The sequence below is a fragment of the Mesoplodon mirus genome (assembly GCF_964341445.2).
Source record: "Mesoplodon mirus genome assembly, chromosome: 9".
Lineage (NCBI taxonomy): Eukaryota > Metazoa > Chordata > Mammalia > Artiodactyla > Ziphiidae > Mesoplodon > Mesoplodon mirus.
In genome coordinates, this window is record NC_138985.1 from 40,896,814 (window position 1) to 40,922,213 (window position 25,400).

The following is a 25,400-nucleotide window of genomic DNA, read 5'->3' on the forward strand; positions in this document are numbered from 1 at the left end:
CACCAGAGTCAAGAGGTTGAGTGGATTGGCAATAACTGAACTTAGAAGACAATCAGTCAGTTAGTGCCAGACCATGTGATGGGAAAACATACATATGTGATAGTGTGTTTCTGGGCAGGTATCCTGGGGGAGACAAGGATTCCTCACTTGGGAGGTCTTATCCCCGTAATCAACTGTCGTCGTTTCAGAGCTTTGTCAGGGCATGCTCTCTTAGGATGATGGATGTGATTAGAAGGTTGATGACCAGTTAAGGAGGCTTTAGGATTGCATACACTGACTAGAAGAGATGCAACAGATCAAAGGCTGGAAAGCCATGCCAAGGAAAGGCACTCGAGTTTCCAAACAAGTGTCTTGCCTCACAATGTTTAAGGAAGAGTTTTTTCTTTATCATTAGTCAAGCCATGATAGTTACAGGAAAAGAGGAAAAGAACATTTGCATAAGTGGAAATAATGTAAGATAAATCTTTATATTATGCCTTTCAAGTGAAAAACTAGAAGAAAAAGATACTTTAATAGATTATTTTTGTGTTTGCTTGAGTTTGTTTCACAGGTAGAAATCAAAGAAATCAGATGTCCTTGATGTACTTTTTTTTTTTCCTGAGTTAGTTGCTTTAATTTCATGGTGACATAACAAGGATTATTAGTATTTTTTCTCCAGATATAGCCATTCTAAAATGTTCAGGGTTAGTTATTACTTTTCTCCTCTATTTTATTTTTTATTGAAGTATATTTGATTTACAATGTTGTGTTTATTTCTGCTGTACAGCAAAGTGATTCAGTTTTATATATATATATGTGTAGTAGTATTCCATTGTATATATACGTACCACATCTTTTTTATCCATTCAGTCCTTGATGTCCTTTTGCAGGCTGGGGAGACAGTGACTGAATTATGTTTTAAAATAGTTACAAAGCCTGATACAGAATTGATTCCTATTTTGCAATTATATATCAGCATTAAAGAATATAGAATCCTGTCCAGTAACCCCAAAACCTACCTGTGTTTGGTATCATAGCATTTTCTATTTCTAGTTAACGTTTCAGTGTGTCCAAGATACTCAGAATGATAATTTGGGGGGCAAAAATGCTAGGTTGTTTTAGAAAATACCAAGCTTCTGTCTCATTCCTACGGCTTTAAGCATGTTGCCTTTGAGGTTGTTATTTTTATATAATTTTAACAGCATAGTTAACACATAGTCATTGTATACAAATTGGGAAATGCTTATAAGTAGAATAAAAATAATTCATGTTCTCTGAAATCTCATTACCTTAAGAAGCCACTGTTAACTATCAGTATATATCTTTCCAGGTAATGAATATATAAATAAGCATAGTTAATAGAAATGGGTGATCCTAACGTATACTTTTCTTACTTGCTTTCCTACTTAACAGTATACTGTGAATGTCTTGTGTCAGTAAATACAGTGCTGGACCATCAGTTTTATGGCTATAGAAAAGCCTGTTAAATGGATATGCAGTAATTTATTTAACTGTCCTCAATGGTTGAAGCATTTAGGTTATTCCTATTTAATGTATTTTTATTCCAGTGAAAATGAAAATTAGTAGCCCTTTTTTACTTACATTTGCACACTTATCCATTTCTTTTTTTTTTTCACATAAATTCCTAGGGTGAGCATTTGAATCATATCTCAAATTATGCTCCAGAGATCTGTGCTCATTTGGCACTACTTTAGAATGTGAATTTCTGATGATCAAAGTATATCTGGCCTAGTTCTGATCTAACTTTTACGGAAACAGTGTCCACCTCTGTAGTGAGGCCAGATCTCTTGGAGCCCATTAATCTCTTGTGATTAATGGACCACCTAGGGTCTCTTGGAGGTGGCAGTAACCCATGCTGCCTGCGGAGCTATGTCAGCAGCTGTCAGTTCTGTCGTCCAGTCCTTATCCTCACGGCCTGCCACCACGTTATGTAAATCGTTTTCCTGGGCTTACCCTCTTCAGCGCACACCTTTTACTCTCCCTACACATATTCTTTTCTTCCTGCATATTCAGGTACTTGTAGATTTTTGGAAAATGTGCTTTTTAGCATGGTTTGTGAAAGCAAGAATAAACGGATCTCTTCACATTTTTTACTTGCAACAATGTAATTTTCTTAACCATTTGCACCTATTCTGCTAAGAAGTATCAAGGCAAAGAAGAAAACTCAGATGTTCCGTGTCGAAAACGGAAGGTCTTGCATCTTGTTTCCCAGTGGATTGCTCTGTACAAAGACTGGTTACATGAAGATGAACATTCAAAAATGTTTTTAAAGGTAATGTAAAACATCCAGTTATTGAGTAATTCTTTTATGCCAAATGACTCATTTCAAAAATCTCATTTGTAGGTTACAGTCATCTAACTTGTTTGTAATATTGAAGTTATGATTCAAAGTATTAATTTGTTTTGACCTCTGAAGCCTGATATTCCTTACATAGAAGAAGGCAAGTTCTATAGTCACTCATTTAAGGTTATTTATTTTATATAAGTCATGGGAATTTTGACTGCAAATGAAATAATTAAGGAACATAAAATAAAACATACTTCAAACTTGATACTGTTTAATATGTTGAAATGTATTATAACTTTAACTAACAATTCCCATATCTACAATAATGGGATAAAACATTTATCATTTAAAACCTATAGGGCTTCCCTGGTGGTGCAGTGGTTGAGAGTCCGCCTGCCGATGCAGGGGACACGGGTTCGTGCCCCGGTCCGGGAAGATCCCACATGCCGCGGAGCGGCTGGGCCCGTGAGCCATGGCCGCTGAGCCTGCGCGTCCGGAGCCTGTGCTCCGCAACGGGAGAAGCCACAACAGTGAGAGGCCCACGTACCGCCAAAAAAAAAAAAAAAAAAAAAAAAAAAAACCTATAGTGACAATGTATACATTATGAAACCTTTTCAGGACCTGGTATATTTTGAGACATTAAAGCAATAATAACCTATAAAATAGATACTAACCTAGATTTATATTTGAAATTGGATAAGCTGATCTATGTGTCTAATCATTAGTAGGCTGCAATATCTTTTCAATACCGATGATTCTCTGGAGATGGTTTGTAAACAGTTGGCCACCAAAACCGTATTAGCTGTGCAAGTTAACACAGAGAAGGGGTACAGTGGAATTTGAGCAGGGAAGAGTTCTATTTCAGAATAGGCAAGTATCTAAACTGATTTTGCCTTTCATGAAGGAAATCACTTTGATTTCAAAATTAAGATATCACTTAGACATCCAGTTTAAAACTGGTTTAAATCAAGTCTCTGACTAAACTAATGTTATTTTCAAAACAACTGGGTAGTTTAATTCAATGAATTTTTTCACTCCCAAATGGTTATGTGGATATTATTTCTAAAAATTTAGAACAAGCGTGGAAATTTTGAGTAGCCAGCCAGAGATCTCTTAAGTTTCCACCATTCCCTACCTATAGCCTGTAAAAGCTTCCACAGAGCCACACCAGTTGAGCGAGGGGCTAGGAGGTGGAATCCCACTCAGGATCTCATTGGTACCTGGTTTAACCCCCAGCGTTGTTCTGGATTCCACTTATTTCCCTGAGCAGGTTAACCACTCTATGAATCTTAATCCTTACAAAATAGGCAGCAAACCAGTTAAGCTGAAATTTTCTTTTTCCCCCAGACCATATACAGAAATGTACTGGATGATGTATATGAATACCCAATACTTGAAAAAGAACTGAAAGAATTTCAAAAGATACTTGGAATGCACCGTCGTCAGTAAGTAATTTTCCTCATCACAGTTAGTAAAAGAAAGCAGCGCAACATGTGATAGAATTGGGGGTGTCTCATATATATCATTTTGAACATTTTGAATCTGAGATTTATCTTGATTCCTTAGGTTTTCTAGTAGTAAATATTTGTTTTTATATCTCAAGATGAATGAACACTAAATCAAGCTTATTGGCCATTTTTTTTTTTAACCCTGTTTGGTGTGGTAGAAGCAAACTGAGCCATGACAGTCTGGGTACATAAGAACAATTATCTAATAAATTATTATTTAGTTTTAAAAGTGTAAATATTTAACTTGTCATTTGGGGGAGCTCATAGCTATCTCTAATGAATAGGAAAAATGTTTTATAAATAGGTCCCAGCAAGTCATGGTGCATTTTTAAAGTTCAATTTTATGGATTCCCTGAAGTTTCTTTATCAATTCAGAAAACTTAAAGGAAAGCATTTATTCGGTGACTTTTGTCATATCCAAGGTGTATCACTGAGGTATCTATCATTAGTCTTTCATATTGCTAATACCTAACTTTACTCTGGTTTACCACTAACTCTTCTTATTAATTTTGGTAAATGAAAACATCAAGTCATTATTCAGTTTTCAGATATAGCTGCAAAGTTAATCTGAAGGGAAAAATTGTTCTCTGATTTACAATGTAGTTTCTACTTCTTAAACATAAAACACATCTGTTGTCAAGCTGTGAAAAACTTCTATCAAGATTTCAGCAGTCACAAATGCACTTCTCATAGAAAATGTTAATTCAGGCCTTTCAGATTATCGATTTGAGATTTAAAGCCTGACTTAATTTTAGTAAAGGGAGATCCTATTTAGTAAAGGCTATATAAAGAATTCTAGGGTGAAAACAAATTATGTATAAACCTTAGTCCCAATCAGGAAAATCACACATTTAGAAATTCAGAAATGAGGTGCAGGGTGTTAGAAATGAATGCTGTGAATTTTGGTGGTCTTCTTTTATCACAGTCTACACTGTAATAAATTTCGGTAGCCTAAGACTAGTATGAAAATATGAACAAACAAATGAAGCAAAAAAGAAAAAGAAAGAAACCTGTACATCAGAATAATCCCCTACATGGAAGTTGATCTATGCTGTAAGGCAGGCCTTCTTACAGTTGGGAAAATTTAATTCTGGTTTAGTACACATTTAAATGCATTAAATAAATTAATGGAATTTAATACATTCCATTTAAAAACTGGGAAATAAAAGATGTAAGTAAGAAAATTGTCTAAGACATGATTCTTGCCTCTTTGGTACAAGGTGATGAAATATCTCTAGATTCTGGAATAAGATTTGAGCTGGGGACCTGCAGAAGATCCCCCAGTTCCACCACACATAGAAACATCCTGGAAAAGATCTGTCTTGGCTGCCTTATTTAGCTATCTAAAGAACAATAATTTCACCTAAAATCTAGCCAAATATGAGAAAACTTAGAGTTTCTGTGGAAATAAATCCAGTTATTTCCTCAATGCTCAGTTTCTATGGGTAGAAAGCAAAATATACCTGTTGGATAAATAGCTTCTTTTCTTCCTGGTTCACTGGAAATCCAGAGCCCAACATCAAGTGTGTTATGCATAGTAAACTAATGAATACTGTGTGTTTTATCTTTTTGAAAAGTAAAAACCTCTGCCCGCTGTCTGAAAAGGAGCCTCTGTGACAATCACTACATTATTCTAGGTTTGAGGCAAAGACTGATGTCTTGTCCTTTTCCTTTCAGCACTGTTGATGAATATTCACCACAAAAGAAGGTAAGGCAGCCCCTTCTGTCTGAAATGGGGTGATCTGGTTTGGAGGCCTGGCCTTGGCCCACTTGGTATTTCTTCATAATTAATGAACGCTGCCTCTAGCAGAGGAGGGCCAGGTGGGGAGCCGGGGGCTGCACCTTGCCTCCCCGCTCCTACTTCACTTAGCTTTCCCTGTGCTTGTGCAGATTCAGTTTCAGCCAGGTGCCCTTGACTTTATGACATTCTGAATTTTTGTGGTGCGTTTTGGAGTCTCAGAGTTTCCCCAACATCCCCAGAATGATATAAATTTGATTTGTAGTCATTGATATAAAGATAGAAAACCATCTATGCAAGACTCTTGCCTGAGTCTTGTAAGAAGAAGGTTGAGTAAGGAAGTCTTGTAAGAAGAGGGTTGGAACCCTTCAACCCAACAGAAAGAGAGATGGTAGCCAGAATGAATGTGTTTCCTCTTCAACCTGAGGGGGGGGGAAATGCTAAATGAGATGCCAGGCACAAGTTTTGTAGGAGCTGATATATCAGGTGATGGATAATCATAATGAATCATGTACCTGTTTCTCTTAAGCCAGTCGTTGCACTACAGCAGAAGTATGAAACTATCTCGACGTGGCTTTATCCAAAAGCAAGGTTGCTGTTGGGATGGGGAAACCATGTCTTTCTCAGGAGAAGAAGCTATGGATGTTTGTAGCATCCAGGGTTAAAAATCACGCCCATATTCTCCGGCATGTTGCAGAGAATCATCTTGGGGGCTTTCTCCCTTGGCCAAGGTCTATCATGTTGCTCAGACTCTCCACCTCCACATGCATTAATTGAGGCAGCTCCCAGTTTATTCCTCCAAGATTAGATGGGTGGATTTCATATTAAAAAAAAAAATTGGCACGCTCTTTTGGAACATGTTGCAAACAGCTCTGGTTTTCCAAAGGGCAGCAATACATTCATTCATTGTTCTCGTTCTCCCTTCTTGCAGAATAAAGCCCTTTTCCACCAATTCAGTCTTAAGGAGAACTGGCTCCAGCCTAGAGGAACTGTGACGGAAACAGAGGAAAGTGAGTATGGTTTGAACAAGGGTCTGGGGCAGGTGGAGTAGCAGCTAATCACCATCATTCTCCAACTTTAACACATCAGCCTGCCTTTAACTCTTTCTAACTGCCACACCCCTAAGACAAGCACGTTAGCATCCACAGTGATAGTTTTTCTTCTCTTGCTGTGGGCGTTACAGTTTTCTTCATCCCAGAGTGCTGTCCCAGGTAAGGAAAGGAGACTGCAAAGAGCCCCCTGCGTTCTTGGGGAGACGTGCAAAATGGACTGGAAAGGCAACCTTTCCCCTTGGCTGCCTTCTCCCCTGCTGTCAGCCCATCGCCTGTGACTCACTGGAAAGTCCACTAAAGCCACCGTGCAGGGCTTTGGCTGAGTCAATCCCTGAGATTTAGAGAAGAGAATCTTGGAGAAAATAATGAAAGGAAGGATGTGCAGTCGAAACTCCTCCAAGGCAAGGCTCTGCCGGGCAGTGCCACACGTCCAATGTGTCCTCAATCAGTGCTGCTGGCAAAAGGGCTCGTGACCCACTGAAGAGGGCTGCTCCATCAGTGCAGGGGAGACATCTTTGTAGCACTCTGAAGGTGCTGATGTGTGTTTTTTTTTTAATATAATTAATTAAGTTATTTATTTATTTTTCGCTGTGTTGGGTCTTCGTTGCTGCACACAGGCTTTTCTCTAGTTGCGGTGAGCGGGGGCTACTCTTTGTTGTGATGCGCGGGCTTCTCATTGCGGTGGCTTTTCTTGTTGTGGAGCACGGGCTCTAGGCGCACGGGCTTCAATAGTTGCAGCAGGCAGGCTCAGTAGTTGCAGCTCGCGAGCTCTAGAGCACAGGCCCAGTAGTTGTGGCACACGGGCTTAGTTGCTCCACGGCATGTGGAATCTTCCCGGACCAGGGATGGAACCCATGTCCCCTGCATTGGCAGGCGGATTCTTAACCACTAGTCCACCAGAGAAGCCCCTGGCGTGCTTTTCTACATTACTGTTTTATAACGGAACTGGAAATGGTTTCCTCCTATTTAGATAAAGGTTGAGTCAAGGGCAGAGCTGGGAAACACAGCAATTCAAATGTTCATGCTATTGTGACTTGGAGACTTTCTCTTTTAATTCGCCTTTCCCGACAGCGCTGAAATTTTAAGTGTGGACGTTGTATATTTATTCAACTTATTGAATGTTTAAACAACAAATGTCACAGGATACCTCTTCTGTTCCATTGTTTGTGTATAACCAAACATGATGGCACTCGTTGGGTCATAAGTGTCACCTGTGCCGAGTGGAGGAACAAATGGGATGACCTTACCTCCTCATCTCTCAGTTGCTGACCTTCCTTTCCCATTTGTCTTACAATTAATTGTATAATTTTCCAAGCTGAGTTTCAAAGAGTCTGAGTATTTCAAGACCTCCCCCCTCCTCTTTTTGTTCATCATTTTACTGAACAAGCTGTAAACTTTCCTCACATTTAGTAGTTTGTAGACTGCATCTTTGCCTTGCTCCAAAATTCCGTCTTTTTGTGGAAGGAAAAAAGCCTTTTGTCTCTCACAAGTCTGTTGACAACACATAAAACAGCTATATGTTAGATGCTATGGTTTTAGTGACACACCCAACCAAACCCAAAACAAAATACTGTCAGTGCCTCTTGATGGCATGTTTACTTTGAGGTTTGTACTAGTAAACCCATAGTTTGTCTTTTGCTTCACTTGCATTTCTGTGCAAACATTCCTGGGTGTATTTTTGTGGTGCCATTTAAATTGCATATGAAATTTCTCTAGGACCTGCACTCCCCATTTTTTTTTTTTGTTTTGCAATCTAGAAGAGAAGAATAAGTATATTATTGTCCTTCTGTCTTTAGTAAAGAAGCTGGTGTTTTATACATTCAGAATGGCTGATACAAGAGACTAATAACGTGTCAGTTATTTCCATTGCTACAGTTTCTGCTATTAAATCATAAAGAAACATTTTTTCCAGGGCCCATTCACCCTGATAGTGATAATGTCCTAGTAATAATGATTAGTACCACAGACAAGAAAAAGGAAATTAAAAAGGCTGGAAACATAACCTCCATTTGAAAACTAAACTCACTACCACCTTGATATGGGTGGAGGGACGGCGCGCGGAGGAGGTTCATTCTTAGATGGGCAAGAAGGCTGAAGCCAAAAACCATGGCAAGTGACAGATTTTTAAGATAAGCTTATGAGAATTCAAATAACAAAATGTGGTGGTCTTTACTGAGCCACTGTGCCTGTCCAGAGGTGAAGTGTAAAACGAAAATGTTTGAATTAGACGCTTTAATAGACTGCTTTGGGAGATCACAGTAACCCTCAAAGAAGGGACTCCGAGGTCTAGTCCCTGGTGCACAGATCCCACTGTGTTGTGGCCAGGCTGCCTTTACCCTGAGCAGATGCTTTTGCGTGATGTGGGTCTCTCACTACAGTATGGGATGCTTAAGCACTACTCCACCTTGCTCAGCAGCTTTATCACGTCTCCATGTCATGTGTGTGCAAGCTCGCATTGCTGTGCCCTCAGGCACCCGTGTGCACACATATATATGTAAATCTAGCTGTGTCTGCTCTGTACTACAGGGAATAGTGTGGCGGGTGCCTTGATATGGGTGAAAAGTCTGTACCTTATGGCCACAGTTGTTCTCTGTCTACTCACAGTTCTTTCACCTCATGCAGTTTTCTGTCACGTGTATATAACGGAGCACTCCTATGTCAGCGTGAAGGCAAAAGTTTCCAGTACAGCCCAAGAGATCCTGAGAGTTGTGGCGGAAAAGATCCAGCATGCGGAAGAGGATCTGGCTCTGGTAGCCGTCACATTCTCTGGGGGTAAATTATTTTCTGTCTTTGAATATTAATCTTTCACTGGATTGCCTCCAGAAGGAGAGAGTTGACATTTTTATGGAGTAAACGTGCAGCGCGTCCCTTCTGGGTCTGCAGCTGGATGAGCACTCTAACAATAAGAAGCCGCCTACCAGAGGTGTTTCCATGACAACAGTTGGGTACTGTTGGATACTGAATTTCCTCCCCAAGAACTGAACAGAGAGACGCGCCAGTGTTTTGAAATATATTATAAAGCTTTACATATTTTGTACTCTAGATAAGCCTTCTGTTTTCATATTTAAATTAACTTGGGAAATTGCTAAAGGATGAAATTACTTTCCGAAGAAAAAAGAAAGGCAGCCTTGAACTAGTCATTTTGCTGGCTGACAGTTTAATACTTAAAGACTCCCTATTGAAGGAAATAAAAACTGTACAATAAGCCGAAAGCTCACAGGCAGTGTTCCTTCAGGCAGACATGGGGAGTGAGCCCTGGTTATAGTTTTTGCCTCTGTTGGGCCTTATTTATCCTCAGAGAATGGTTTATTGTCTGTTTTGAATAAGATCACACAGATTACAAGCTGATACTATTGATCTGTGTGACCTGAACAGACCCCTGCGTTTTCACTGGAGCCTGTCAGATCTCAGTGTCACTGGCCTCCTTTTTTGGCTTACCATCTTTATTTAATATCTCATTAACCCTGAGAAAAATACAAAGAAAGTGACTTAGTCCCAGTAGTTGAAAAATGGGAGTACTGTGTAAACTAATCAGCCAGAGATGGGGCGGGCCAGGGAGGGGGGAGCAGATTAAGGGCATTCCTGTTTACCCTTTGTTATCATTCTAGAGTCAGAAGAAGATCAGAATGTATTGTACTTGATGCGAAAGCATTATGTGATGGAACATTGCCTCTTTCGCTTTGTTACTCAGAGGCAGATAAAATGGGCCTACAAGCTAGTTGATTACATATTCAAACAAATACAGCCCATCTCCCCTGTCCTAGTTAAGTGAGTCACTCCTTCCTCTCCCTGAGCGTTGTGCATCCCATCAAAACATTCTCTTAAGAAAAAGAGCAAAAATTTCAGAAACGTGGACTACGTGAATTTTAATCTGGGAGTAGTTGAATGTTTAATAAAATATATTAGGTATTCCAGATAAATATGATATTTGTATATTAATTTTAAGTGACCAAAGATATTAAATGATTCTAAACAGTATTAAGCTTCATCAAAATCAGCATTTGCCTCTCAAGGCAATACCATAACAGAAAGTAATCATTGGGTCCCCATGCAGACAGAAGGTGCTGGAGAAAGAAGGACCCTGAGAGAACCTGGTGGCACAGCTGAGACCCACATCCCCTTGGAGGCTGACTCAGAGTCGGCCCAGGGCCACACGTGAATCTGGGAATTAATGAGTGGGTCTTTTACTACCCATTGTCTATTTGATAGCTGTGAAATACGATTTTTACACTATGTTAGATTCATCTGTTGTTCTAATGTGTATAGACTCATAGCTAATCATCACTAGCAATATCAGTTTATCTCTTGAATTATCTCACAGGTTTGGAAATATGCCGTCATTTTCCATCAATTAGTAGTTTTGTCTGTTAAGAACCTTTCTGTGTGCAGCTTCATATCCCCCAAGCAATAATGTTCTTATGAAGAAAAAAAGCCCACAGAGCTTAATGTATTCCTTGCTCTAGTTACGTAATTTTTAATAAATGTTTTAAATGCTACATCAAAATGAAATGACAGTGAGATCTACAGTTATTTTCTTTTTGTTAAAAAAAGTTTAGAGATGTTGGCCATGTTATCGGTTTTGTGGACTTTTCTAAAAGGACTGGTAGTATTACCCTCACAGCTTTCAGTAGGTTTCTAGCTGTTTTGTACCCAAGTTAGGTATATATGTATGTAGTAACAGAAACCTGCCCAGTTACTCAGAGCTTAAAATCCTATCACTTTTCATCATTCATGGTGTAGTGACAAATCTGAAAGTAAGAAAAACACTTCTTAGCAAATGGAAAAATTACTGTCTGAAAGCCATGGCATTTGCAGAATGCAAATTCCATAGCAAATGCAGAATGGCTCTTATAAAGCCAGATTTAAGGTATGTATGGGCACACAGAGGGTTGCAAGAAATTGTAGCTAAAGAGGGAGGAGATAGAAGAACGTTAGAGCCTGGCCATGTGGGACCATTTACTGCCGACGTCAACAGCCCGACATGACAAATACTACTGATCTTTGCAATGCTGGGCCATAAAGAATGTATTCGAGTATCACTTGTGTACTCTGTATCAAACAGAAATGCTCAAAACAAAATCTGGCGCTTGAACTGATTAAGTTATCTAGAAAAAGAGATGTGGCATATTGTATTTACAACCATGCTGGGTAACTGGAGGGCTACCTTAGGCTACCTTATGTCACAGTGGATTAAAGTTGAGTATCACTTTGGTCGATTCCCATCTGCATCTTGTAGGTGGGGGGAGGACATTTTTCTATGAGAAGCCTATTGTGTTATAAGAGTCCAACTATGGTAGAAAAATGGCCAAAGGACAGGAACAATAGGGGAATAAAATAGAAGAAGAATAGATGAAAAAAAAAAAGAATAGATGAAAATATTCACCTTTACTAGTAGTCAAGAAATACAAAGTAAACCGAGAATCTATTTTTGATTTTAGCAAAACCGTAAACTTATTCAAAGGAATGGTGAGCGTTGGTGGGTATAAGAATTGAAAAGCAGTTTGGCAGCTTGTATCAAAAACTTTAAAAATGTTCCTTCGCTTTGACCTAGGAATTCCACTACTGGGAATCTATATTAAGAAAATCATCTATAAGCAGCCAAAGATTTATGCACAAAGATGTTGACTTTGGCAATATATATATGGCTGCTGTAATAATAGATCCCATTTATCAAACCCCTGTTACGTGCTGGTCCCTGTGCTAGTATTCAGCATGGTTCTCGCTATCTAATTTATATGACCCAAAAAAACTGGAAACCATTAAATGTTCAACAACAGAGGAAAGATTAAATGATGGCATAATAGACTGTTATATAACCAGTTACACATGACATGACATTATAAATAATTTTGACAAGTGGGTAAGTACTTAAAATAGGAATATAAAACCACATAAGGAATAATTACAAATACATATATCTATAGTGATTATTAATGCAAACATATAAGTAATAATTGTGACCATATGTACATGTGTGCACACACATATCTGCATAAAGATCAGGATGGAAATATACTCAACTGTTACCAATATTACTATCATATGGTTACTTTAGAGTGATGGGATTATGAATGAATTTTACTTTCTTCCCTAAGCTGTTGTGTGTAAAGAATGACTAAATATTATTATAAGAATGAATCACAAGAGGGTACCTCTTTATGGATAATGAGCATTGATTATCTGGTATCGTATAGCGTATGCAGAACTGAATTAAATCTACTTCACATCCCATTTACTTTTAAATATTTTTCTTTGGCAAATTTCACTCTTTAGATGTACTGTGAATGCCTACTAGGTGTTCTTGTGTTTCTAATTACTCTTTTTTGTAAATAAAGAAAAGCATGAACTTCAGCCAAATGACTTGGCCATCTCCAAATCCCTTGAAGCATCTGGTCGGATATATGTCTATCGGAAAGACCTGGCTGACACTTTGGTGAGTACCTTTAGCCTTGTACTTGAAACACACAGACACAAATGTCAGACTGAGAACATGTATTTGTATGTTTTGAAATGAATGTTAGAAAAATACATCAAGCTGTTTCCTTCTGTAGTCAACAATACACTTTTCAAACAACACTGCTTTTGCAAATCAAAGGCAGGCCCATCTTTAGGGACTTTCAACCCCTCCTAAGTCAAACGCTATTTCTCTCTGAGTCCCTCGGAAACAAGGGATTTGAGAGATGTGACTCTTTCTCTGATGGAGTCTTAATTCCATTCTTCTTTTTTTGGTGGATACATGGAGGTTAGGCTGAGGAACGCATCCTGTGTGGATTTAAAGGGAAAGAGACTCTGTCCTTAGTTTCTGTCCAGTGGGTACACTTTGAGTGTGCCATTCCTTTGAAGAAAGGGTGGATGGTTAGCCTTCCCTGTGTAAAATGGCACGTAACAGTGCAACATCAGATGCCACTGAAGTGTAAGCGTATGAAGAAATATAGAACCCACACTGTATGTTATTTTCCGTCCTAAATTTAAGAACACTTAGGCCTAACTAGATCATTTGTTGTTGTTCCTAAAAACCTCGGTCTCATGGTTGCTTTCTCAATGGTAGGGTCAGGCCTCAGATCCATCGCCCATAAAAAGTGGGCTGTACCAGATCGTAATTGTGTCATCCAGACTCATGGTCCTGGTCTGTTCCATGGAGTCCTCACAAGGATGGGTCTTTCCAGCTGACTCCTGTTGTATATATAATGGAGGAATCTGTATACCATGTGGGTTAACCAAAACTGCTTATAATAAAAGTATCTTATGTAAAAGTATCTGCAAGATATCAAGCTACCATAATGACATTAGTCACTGTTATCTTCACACTTTCTACCGGACACGTTATGTACTGAGTAATTTATATACAGTATGTCATTTAACCTTCCGAAGTTCAGAGAGGCTGAGTGACTTACTCTAGCTTCCCACAGCCAAGCCAGGGAGAGGGCTAGGATTTCATTCCAGTTATATTTGACTCTGGAGCTCCTGCACCTTCCTCCTTGTACATCATGAGGGAGAAAAGGAGAGGGAAAACCCTTTGTCTTACTTGGGATTTCCCGATTCTGGGTGTCCTTCTGCAGGTCTCCAGTCCTGTGTCTATACACGATATAATTCCACCAGTGAAACTTGACAGACAGAATGCTGCACAGCATCTTTGAGTAAATAATGAGATTGATGTGACTGCCCGCCGCCCTCCCCCGCACCCTGTGAAGGAGGAGAATCTAATATGCAGTTGCCCTAGGCTCCTGGTGATGGAAGGACCCACACTCTAATTGTCTCCCACCCCCGAGCCCTCATCCACCACACACAGACTTCTTATACGGTTCCCTCGTATGCGCTCCCAGAGCGCTCTTCTGCTGCGATCAAGGGCCTCGGAAGAGTAGAGGGCAGGCCTGGGGCAGTGTCCTGTGGGATAAACAGGTGCTGTGAATTCCGAGTTGAGCCGGATGCTATCCTGTACTCGGATGCTTCCCCCACCAGCTTTTTGCACCACCTACAAATTTCCCATTGGAATCAAAGTTTAGGTGATTTCATCTCCAAAAGATTTCAGTTGAAATGGAACATTGTAAGGGAAGGATAACATGTGAAACCACTCATATGCACTGTGCTTGTGCATAGATTAGCCTTCGTGGAATGCAGGAATCATAGCCCTGAATGAATGGAATAGAGAAATAGAAAGTGTTTCTTGGAGAGGGCAGTGGACTACCTTGAGTAACCAGAGGGCAGTGCCAGGATAAGGGGCACATTTAGGGAGAAAGTAGGAGAGATAAAAAGCCAAGTGAAAATACCCTTACACCTCCAAATTACTAAGCAGAGATCTGTTTTACTTCCCAACTCGTGGCTCTTTGAATGTCTGCAGTGCAGCCTGGTGTCCATCTGGTCCCAATCTAGCCAGACCAATCCCTGAGAAACCTGGGCTTTCCCCCATCTCAGTGTTTGCATGCACATCATTCATTCAGCCCTTACTGAGCTCCACCCCATATCCACACGGAGGGTACAGGGACAATTTGTACCTAAACCTACTCTGAAGAGAATCAAGTCTGTGGAAAAGCCTGTGAAGGTCTTTTGTCATTTTTTTAAATTAGGAAACCTTTACATAAATATAAGAATTCGAAAATGCTAATAATTTATTTTGCAGTTCAAAAAATAGAGACTAATATTTGGATTCTGAAATATTCCCTTTATCCTGCTACGGCATTTATTTTTGCAAAGTCCCCTTCTTTTTTTCCCCAAGTCATTAACTATTTTAACGTCATTAACTGTTCAAGTCAGATGGGAGAATTTATATCTTAATTAGAAAATATCAAATATTTTTAAAAGGTGCCAGATAATTTTAATACATTTAACAGTGACAATAGATTTAAAATTGTGGTGGCATTTAATAATTTTATGTCAGGTTTTAAGGAAATACTATTATTACCAAACTCATATCCATTTGTATAGGGAAAGCAATTGATACTTTAAAATAATCATCCATTGGGCTTCCCTAGTGGCGCAGTGGTTGAGAATCTGCCTGCCAATGCAGGGGACACGGGTTCGAGCCCTGGTTTGGGAAGATCCCACATGCCGCGGAGCAACTAGGCCCGTGAGCCACAATTACTGAGCCTGCGCGTCTGGAGCCTGTGCTCCGCAACAAGAGAGGCCGCGATAGAGGCCTGCGCACTGCGATAAGAATGGCCCCTGCTTGCCACAACTAGAGAAAGCCCTCGCACAGAAACAAAGACCCAACACAGCGAAAAATAAATAAATAAATTAAAAAACAAACAAAAAACTATTCCCTTTAAAAAAAAAAGTTTAAAATAATCATCCACCATGGTATAAATGAAGTAACTTATTTTTTATTTCCTGTTTAAAATTTTTTTTTTTTTTTTTTTTTTTTTTGCTTTCCACGGGCATTTTAATAAAATTTGTAAATGTATGTCTGGGATGAGACTCGTCAAACATATTTTCTGTAAAAGCCATGTCTGTCTTTATTGAAGTGCACTGTGACATTTCTTTTGTTTGTTTTTATACTAACCCTGCTGGCACATTAATTCTTACCAGAAGCCAAAATGACTTCAGGGCTTTCACTTTCATTATGTTGTCTGCCCGGGGCAGTGTTTTATAATCAGATTTGTGTGTGTGTGTGTGTGTGTGTGTGTGTGTGTGTCGGGGGGAGGGGCAACTCAGTGAAGTATCATTGATCACATTCTACGGCTTCCAAGGCTGTTTGCTAAATTGGTTGTAACTCACTGAAAGTGAACAGACAGGGAAAATATTAAGTGCGCTCAGACAAGATTTTTTTTCTAATGTGGGCTTCCAATGCCTTTCGATAGCCAGCCAATTCAGTGCCAAATATTTCGGAATTTACTGAGGATTCTTTTACTTTTGTCTGTCACTTTAGAATCCTTTTGCAGAAAATGAAGAATCACAGCAAAGGTCGATTAGGATTTTGGGAATGAACACTTGGGATATTGCTCTGGAATTAATGAATTTTGATTGGAGCCTCTTCAATTCAATTCATGAGGTAAGTAAGGAGGGAAATAATCAAATAAATGCTTGTGCCAGTATAATTGTGAATTCTTTTTGAAGAATATTTGTGTGTGACTGGGTTTTAAGAAGATCCATCATCTGGTGATCTAGTTATGCTTTAGGATACCATGGCCCAAAAATATTTGGGGACTTTAAATATATTAAAAGACTGACCCAAACCTAGGAAAATCAGAATACATGAGCATGCTTTATTTGCACCTAATATTGTACAATCGGATATTTGTGTTAATGTAGTATAAATATGCTATTTTTTGTTTGAAAACATGTATTCATATATATATATATATATATATATATATATATATATATGAAGGTCTAGTGGGGTCGAAGAGACATTTTACATTTGATACCTTTGATATTGACATTTTTATTTTTCCATGAGCTTTACAGAGCTTTACAGTACTTATATGAGAAACACATTTATGTATGTACTTACATGCACACACACACATTCCCAAGAACATTCTATACATTTAGACTATGCTGCAAGACTTCAAGTACTCTATTGAAAATTTTGAGATATATTTCAAATTTGTATGTCCATCAACCTCTCCCTTGAGGACAGCTTAAACATTTATAAAACAGTAGATGAGGGGCAACATGCTACTGACACCTGATGAATAAATATAGCTGGTGGAAAGGCTCACAGGAATCAGGAGATGACAAATGAGGCAGCTCTGTGCTACAGTATGTTGCATTTGCTTTGCTGTGTAGTGAAATGTTTCATTACAAGAAGGCCTTTCCTCCTGAAGAAGGAACTCGTGCCCAATTTAGGGACCCCCAAGCTTCACTTTCACTTTGGAACGTTTTTTAAATGTCCTCATATTTTCTCACTGACGACATTCCAACCTGATGATCTAAATTTGAGCAAGTAGTGAACTCATTCAAGCTAAATGACTTGTGACTTTGCAAATGGTAGTAGAGTGGGATGTGTCCCTGCTTATGTGCTTATGCAATAGGAGAATGTGAATTACTCCTGTAAAATATACATGCACACCCCTTCGGTTAGAAACACATCTCTTCCATTGCTTTGCATATGGTCAGTCTGTGTCACTAGTTACTGGTCTGACTCGATTTTGTCAGTTTTGTACCTTGTCCTAATCTTGCTCTCTTTCTGTGATTTGACAATGTCTTATGTCAGTGGTTCTCAAAGAGTGGGTACCCAGACCAGCGTCATCAGCACGCCTGGGAGCTTGTTAGACATGCAGATTTTGGCCAGAGCACAGACCTACTGACCCAGAAAAGTTGGAGGGTGGGGCCCAGCAATCTGTGCTTTAACAGGCCTCCAGGTGATTTGGATTCACACTGAAATGTAAGAACCCTTGTCTAGAGAACCTACCTGTGAGGGTGGGTCTAATGTAATGATAGTCATTTGCACTTGAAGTTGCTTATAGAACAAGTTTGGGAAGTTTGGATTTGATTCAGCCTGTGACCTAAACTTTAGAATATCTTAGGTTTTCACGAAAAGTGTCATCCTTGCATTCTAAAAAATTACATTTATGTAAGGCTTCTGCGTGAAGGCATTTCTGGAAGTCAAGATAAATTATCTTGAATTTAATATATTGTTATTTGTTAAAGCTAACATGTTATGATATGACAGTGCCTACCTGAAGTAGCTCTTAAAAATGAATTGAATTTTGTATCAACTTGACTCTGTGCTACAACAATAAACACTTGTATGAATACATTGTCTTTCAGCAAGAGCTGATCTACTTCACGTTCAGCCGACAAGGAAGTGGGGAGCATACAGTGAACCTGAGCCTCCTGCTCCAGAGATGCAATGAAGTCCAGCTCTGGGTGGCCACGGAGATTCTGCTCTGCAGCCAACTGGGCAAGAGAGTGCAGCTGGTGAAAAAATTCATCAAAATTGCTGCTCAGTGAGTTTCTAGTGGTAAAAAATGCAATTCTTCTCCTCTCTTTGAGAGGGTACATTATTTTCCTTGGGATGATAAGAAGGGATGTGATGCAAAAGGGTACTATTGAGTTAAGTGACCAAATGATTGAAAAGGTCTGTTTTTGAATATTTCTGTCTTCACCTTTGAAGTATTTATATCTTAAAGTAAATGTCAAAATACTAGACCAAAGCACTCTGCTGTATGCTGTAGAAAAAAGCAGGCAGTGCACACCTGCCCCATTGTGCAGCTAAATCACCCTTGTAGCCAGGTGAGCTACAGTAGGTTAGGAAAATGGGGGAAGGTGGTGTGAGGGGGGTGAGAACCATTGAAAGTCAGATGCATTTCAAGATTCTGCTTTTGGCTCCTTGATGCCCAGAGTATGAACTTTGCAAACTCCTTAGCAGGCCCTGCACCGTCTGGTTGCACCTGACCTCTGAGCCTCACCCCATGTTGCAGCCACTCTAAATGGCTCTCCCTTTCCCATGCACACCATCATCCAAGCCTGGACATGTGTTGTTAGCTCTGCCAAGAATGGCCACTTCCACCCAGCAAATTGCTATCCTTCTTCAAGACCTAGGTCGTATGTTGCTTCCTTCCTAAAATCATCCCTTACTTTCAAATGCAGGGTCAACTCCTTCTTACCCTGACCTCCCCCTACCATGCACACATGCTTTTTTTTTTTCCTTTTTTAAAAAACTTCTTTATTATATTGATTAAACTTACCTTTTTTTTTTTTTTTTTTTTTTTTTTGCGGTACGCAGGCCTCTCACTGCTGTGGCCTCTCCCGTTGCGGAGCACAGGCTCCGGATGCACAGGCTCAGCGGCCATGGCTCATGGGCCCAGCCGCTCCGCGGCATGTGGGATCTTCCCGGACCAGGTCATGAACCCACGTCCCCTGCATTGGCAGGCAGACTCTCAGCCACTGCGCCACCAGGGAAGCCCTAAACTTACCTTTTTATATAGAATTCCTTCAGTGGACTGTGTTAGCTTCCAAAGGACAGGGACCATTTTCTAATCACTGTACCTGGGGTGCCTGGTACTGAACTTGGTAAATATCAGTGACTCAGTAAAGTCGGTTGAATGACATTCTAGTAACTTCCTGGGAGCATCTCTTAAAATACCAGATGAATATCCTGAAACCACTCTTGGGACAGCTTCCCAACAGAAACAGGCAACATGAATCAAAATCTTTCCCAGTTCCTTCTACCTTCCAGTCTTCCCATTTTTTTTCCTTTGTTTTTCAAAGTAGTTTTTATATCAAACCGTTTCTGAGTACATGTCAGTGTAATATATTTAGGAAATACGTATTGATCACTCATTAACGTTTGCACATCCACGCAGGGTATTGTGGGGAAATCAGAGTGAGCCTGCACCCAATCGGCTGGGGGGATACTTTCTATAACTCAAATGTCTAATTTGCAAAATAGAACCTGAGGGTGCCCTATTATGAGATGAAATTCTCTCAGGGGCTTTAGAGGATGGGAAGCTTATATGCCAAGGGTGTGGGAAAGGAGGATTAGAAAACCATTTGGAAGAAAGTAGCAGTTTGAATTCTAGGTAGGAATTCAAAAGAGCACACTGTCCGTGGAGGTCAGACTCATGAGAGAGAAGCAGAGAAGTTCATCGGAGGCAGAGAGCATGTGGTCAGAGAAAGGAAGCTCATCCAGTTTGGCCAGAGTGGAAGGTACTTGTAAGGAAGTTGTGGGAGACTGATCTAAAAAGGAAGATGGGGGCTTCCCTGGTGGCGCAGTGGTTGAGAGTCCACCTGCCGATGCAGGGGACACGGGTTCGTGCCCTGGTCTGGGAAGATCCCACATGCTGTGGAGCGGCTGGGCCCGTGAGCCATGGCTGCTGAGCCTGCGCATCCGGAGCCTGTGCTCCGCAACGGGAGAGGCCCGCAAAAAAAAAAAAGGAAGATGGGACCCAATTGTAAAGGATGTTGAATTTCAGAATGAAAAGTTTAGACTGAATTGAGAAGGCGGTAGGGATTCTTTGGAAGTTTTTGTGCAGGAGATGGATATGATCCAAGTTGTCCCTCAGGAAGGTTGATCTGAAAGTAGCACATAGACTGAACTGTCGGTGAGGAGACCCCAGAAGCAGGATATTTTGTTTACTTAGGTGAGAGATAATGGCGGTTCCTGACCTGGTGTTTGATGTGACTGGTGATGGAAGGAGAGGTAGATAACAGATATGCCTAAATCTTGGACTACTTTTATGATGAATGCTCCTTTTTTGTTTGTTTGGCCAGTACATTTTCTATAATAGCCTGTGACATTCTTAAATGTGAGGCTCTTTGGTATCAAAAACTCTCTTATAAATGCCAGTTACTTGGTGAAATGGGACATGAGTGTCCTAAGGAGTAAAATGACACCACATAGCTTAGTTCCCAGTATAAGATTATATCTGTCCTCAGGGAAATGAAATATGTATATTCACATCTTCTCCATATGGCCCCATGCTCTTGAATTGCTTGCTGTACTGGTCTCTATCCCTGGCCCATAGAATAGAATGCCAACAGAAACATAAAGTTAAATTCTTCATAATCACACTGGTAGGAATAGCCAAGGGAAAACAATCATGTCCGTGATCATGAAGTGTCTTCCCTGCCTAAGGCATCCTATTTGCATATTCATGTTTCCTTCCTTCTTACCAATCCCATCCCCCCACCTCTGTGGGTTGAGTGGATTTTATTTCCTTGCACAAAGGAGTGTTAGACTGACACAAACCTGGAATGTTTTAGTGTCAGTCTGTTCTTACCTTGAAATGAATGAACCTTGGTAAAGGAAGATTCCAGATGGGAATGGTAACCCATATTTGTACTGTATCAATTCGTCTTATAGAGAAATCATTTCTATATTAATTCTTTTATTCTTTTTACAGATTCAGGTGTTAGGTATGTGGATTTTTTGTTTTGTTTTTTTAATTTTAAGTATGACTAAAAAAGACATCTGAACCAGGAAAATTGTTTATGGGGACATAAAAGATAAAAAGATGAGACTTATATCTAAGATTTTGTGTAGATAAATGATTCTGAGTACAAAGAAGAATAATAAACTTTTTATAATGACTAACAATAAAATGATTTCCCCGAAAAGTCTTGTTTTCAGCTCCGGCAGTTGCTGTCTCAAAGGCTTGCTCTATACTCTGCATTTGAGTGATGGGCAGAGTATAAAAATGTCTGGTGGGCCATGACAGAACCAGTGGGGCTTCCATCATGCAGTAAAGTGGGAGGACTGGGAATAAGGGGAGGGCATCCAGTGCCTCTGGCATAAGAATGGGGCACTTCTCGCTGACCTCAGCGTCTTGGCAGGGGAGCCTGGCATCATCACATCAAGAGATGGAGCTGACTCACGTCTCTTCTGGCTGGTGTGAACTTGCCAAGGTGTGATGAGACAGAAGGGGTGGAATGAGGGGAGAGTGGCGGAAGGGAAGCAGAGTTGTAGTGTTGATGCCTTTAGGCACCAGTTTCTCAGAAACAGGAAGATTTCTGAACCATAGACCAGGGAAGTGTCCTGTTTGTTTGTTCATGGAATATACCAAGCAGGGTCTACCCCAGGAGACAGTTGGCAGAAACCAGCTAAAGGGGCCAATTAGACTGAATTTAGGTCCTCTTGCCTACCAGGGAGCTATAGGCAGAGTCCAAAGCTGGACAGGAAGACTGAAAGGAACAGACCATGCCCAGTGGAGACTCAGCAGTGAGGGGCTTGCAACACTGTGTTCACCCAGGTATTTTGGACACTAGGTGCATAGGCAGCAGTGCCTTTCCAGGTTCCCCTGTTAATGGAGCTAGAATTTCCAAAATGCTCCCAAATGGCTGACCCCCACTGCCTTGATACCCACGCGCAGCTGTACTGGGCAGTGTCCAGTCCATGAGGCTGGCTCTGGGAGCAGGCAGGTTTAGGCAGGACCGGCTAGGACACAGCCACCTCTATATATTACCACTTTAAGAGCCGAAAACAGTTTCCTGGTTCTGAATCAATGCTCCTGTACACACCTGTGTGACTGGAAATCAGTACAGTTTTGAGAGACAGAAGTTTTTAATATGTATTGAGAACCTTTAAAGTCATGATAGCTTTTGATCAATCATGTAATGACTGGAAGTCTGACTTAATTTTAGAAAATCATAAATACAGTAAAAAGTTTTGTTCACAAAAGATATTTATTGTAGCATTTTACATTGATTTGAATTGTATTGAATTGAAAATAGTTTAAATGTCTACAACAAGAGAATAAGTAAACAAGTTATGAAATAGGTTTTTACTGAAGTGTTCTATAACCATTAATGATAACGTTGAAGAATCCATAATATATTATATAACATGGTATAAAACTGAAAAGTCGGGATACAGAGTTGTATATACACTGTTCCCAAATTCCATTTGAGACATTGATGGAGATGTCATGGAAGAGATGACAGGTGAGGGCAGCTCGATCAACACACACTGGTTACTTTTTATGCCTCTGGCTTACTGCTAAGCACTTTCATCTTTTTTCATATTTAATTATTAAGTCAGGGTAATTTTTAAATTTTTAAATCTTTCCTCAGAGAAGTAGTTTTCTAATACATCCCAGATTAATGAATATCTGGAATTCACAGGCTGTTCCGGCCAACCTGGAGGCCAGCCCTCCCTCTGCTGCATCAAGCCCCTCTTCTGGCTTTGAAAATTAATGGAGTTTTGACTGATTAAGTTGAAGGGCAAGATTGACGTTCTGCAGAGCATATAACCTTCCAGAGTGAATGGAGCTCAACAGGGTCTTATTTTGCATTTTATTTCCTTTATTCCTTAAATGAGAAATGTGAGATGGCGTCCCCATAATATATGCCATATTTTCAATACATACATAACATAGTAGCTATTTTGTTGAGAGCAAAGAAAATATGTCTAAATGTAATGGGAGGGGGCCCTGTGAGGTAAGAGGGCCTTGTTTCTCAAAAAAGAAAGACAACATACAGATTAAAGATACAGAATCAGGGGCTGTTATGATGAGTATGGGATATATACAGAAATAGGAATGTAAGAGCTTTCAGTTGAAATTGTCAATGCATCCAAAATAGATTTTTAAAAGGGAGGAATCTTTTGAAGTATCCAGAGGTTATCAAGAACACAGATCTTTTCCTAAAGGTAAGGAAGCATTTGGAATCCTTTCATTTGTGTTGAGGGGATACCGCCCCATCCCACAGGGACAGTCAGGACTGTGTAGGTCACAGAGCAGAGTTCAACCCTGCCCTAGAGGTTGAACTCTATACCTGGGAGAGTCTTGGCAGCTTTATCTTTTGTGATCATCTGGTGAAAGGATGTTGCCTCAGAGTGCCTTCTGCTTTCTTTTATTCCATAGCTGCAAAGCCCAGAGAAACCTGAATTCTTTCTTTGCTATTGTGATGGGTCTCAACACTGCTTCTGTCAGCCGGCTGTCCCAGACTTGGGAGGTGAGCCCTGGGGGTCCATACGGAGGGTGGAGTTGGGGCCGGGTTGGGGACAAATAAAACTGTATGGGAAGTGGTCCAGCTAACAGTCTTTATTTAAAATAAATGGTTTAAATGAGATACGTAGCACTAGAAAGAAATGTTAAAAAATTAGTGTCTCAAGTCGTCAGAAACTATTTTCATCAAATGGTCTTCAGAATGGTTCTGTAATATATATGAAAAAAACACAACTTGTAAAATGCTTCCCAGCTAGAATTAGTTTTCTGCTTTTCTCCCGTGATGGCATGGTTACAGTTCCATGTTGGTCATTTCAAAAGCTCACCTGTGTGTCCAGAAGCAGATTTACAGAGATGCTAATGAAGTTAAGCTACCAGTCCTCTCACTTGTGGGGCCTCTGGCAGTATGTTCATGTGGTTGATGGATATCTTTACGAAATCTGCAAAAGTAATTTTATATTCTTTTTTCCTAAAGAGGGCCCACAAAATGTTTTAAGTTTCAGGCCTCCCCAGTCCTGGCTCTGCCTGTCAGGGCTGTATGATGAAGGCTGTTTGGGTTCGAAGGGAGAGAGGGCCACTCAAGTCAGCGCACGTTCTGAAACGTGGACTCTGAGGGTCTACGTGGGAAGAATGGAAACTGGGGTGTCCCTACATGTAGCCAGACACGGATGTAGGGCCCTCTGCCTCCCCCATGACCCCGACACCTTCTTTCTTTGGGCTTTCGTTTCTTTCTCTCTCCATTCGCTACTGACTGCGTACCGAATTCCCCGTACCATTTCTCTCTCGTCCTTTCTCTCTGACCCTCAAGTCTTCTCTCTTACCGGTCCCGCCTGCTTGTGGCTCGCTGCGGCTCCCTCGGCCTCTCCCCACCCTCTCAGATTCAGCTGCTCTTCCTGCCTGCCCTGCACTCTTCATGGTCCCCAGTTCACACTCCTGCAGGAGAGAAGCTGACAGGCCAACTATTGTTTTTCTCACATTCCATCTCAGTGATGGTCTGTGGGCAGCTTTGGGGTTCACCTTCTTTGCGTCAGGGGCCACACTCTGATGGAATGCGCAGTGGTGACCTGAGGGTCAGGGTCAGTGCTCCTTAAAGGGGTTCAAAAGAAAAGCAACAAAAGGCTTGCATCTCTGGTTAAGCAAACCAGATGCACGCACACTTCATGAGATTCAAGGAGGTGGGCAAAAAAAGCCACAGTTGATCAGAGCAGGAGGAAAACAAGTGGCTAGCAAGGGTCCGGGGAGGAGACTGGTATTTTAAATTATACCGGGAAAGAAGGCCTGATCTGCAAACATTGAAAGGAGAACGATTCAATGAAACGCACATGGCGTGTATTTCACGTGCACAGCGACTGCCTGCCATGCGCGCAGCTCTGCGTCGGTGCCGTGGCAGGTGGAAGGTGGCCAGGTTCGCACAGGGTGTGCTGTGCTCAAGGAGGTCTTGAACCGGTTCCAGGTGGACCCCAGCAGAGCAATGGAGGAATCATGCTG

The 25,400-nt window shown here is 40.6% G+C and overlaps 1 protein-coding gene across 6 annotated transcripts in view; it reads left to right on the plus strand.

Annotated features, from left to right (window-relative positions):
* RAPGEF5 (Rap guanine nucleotide exchange factor 5) overlaps positions 1-25,400 on the plus strand; it is a gene marked incomplete at its 5' end in the record, with an annotated part of 217,138 nt that overhangs the window by 169,753 nt on the left and 21,985 nt on the right. For all 6 annotated transcript variants that reach the window (XM_082633000.1, XM_082633002.1, XM_082633001.1 and 3 more), the window contains 9 exons: positions 2,128-2,272; positions 3,635-3,732; positions 5,473-5,503; positions 6,465-6,543; positions 9,208-9,357; positions 12,921-13,018; positions 16,448-16,570; positions 18,295-18,473; positions 23,829-23,919. In XM_082633000.1, coding sequence (XP_082489126.1) covers positions 2,128-2,272; positions 3,635-3,732; positions 5,473-5,503; positions 6,465-6,543; positions 9,208-9,357; positions 12,921-13,018; positions 16,448-16,570; positions 18,295-18,473; positions 23,829-23,919 — 994 coding nt within the window. The remainder of the gene's footprint in view (positions 1-2,127; positions 2,273-3,634; positions 3,733-5,472; positions 5,504-6,464; positions 6,544-9,207; positions 9,358-12,920; positions 13,019-16,447; positions 16,571-18,294; positions 18,474-23,828; positions 23,920-25,400) is intronic.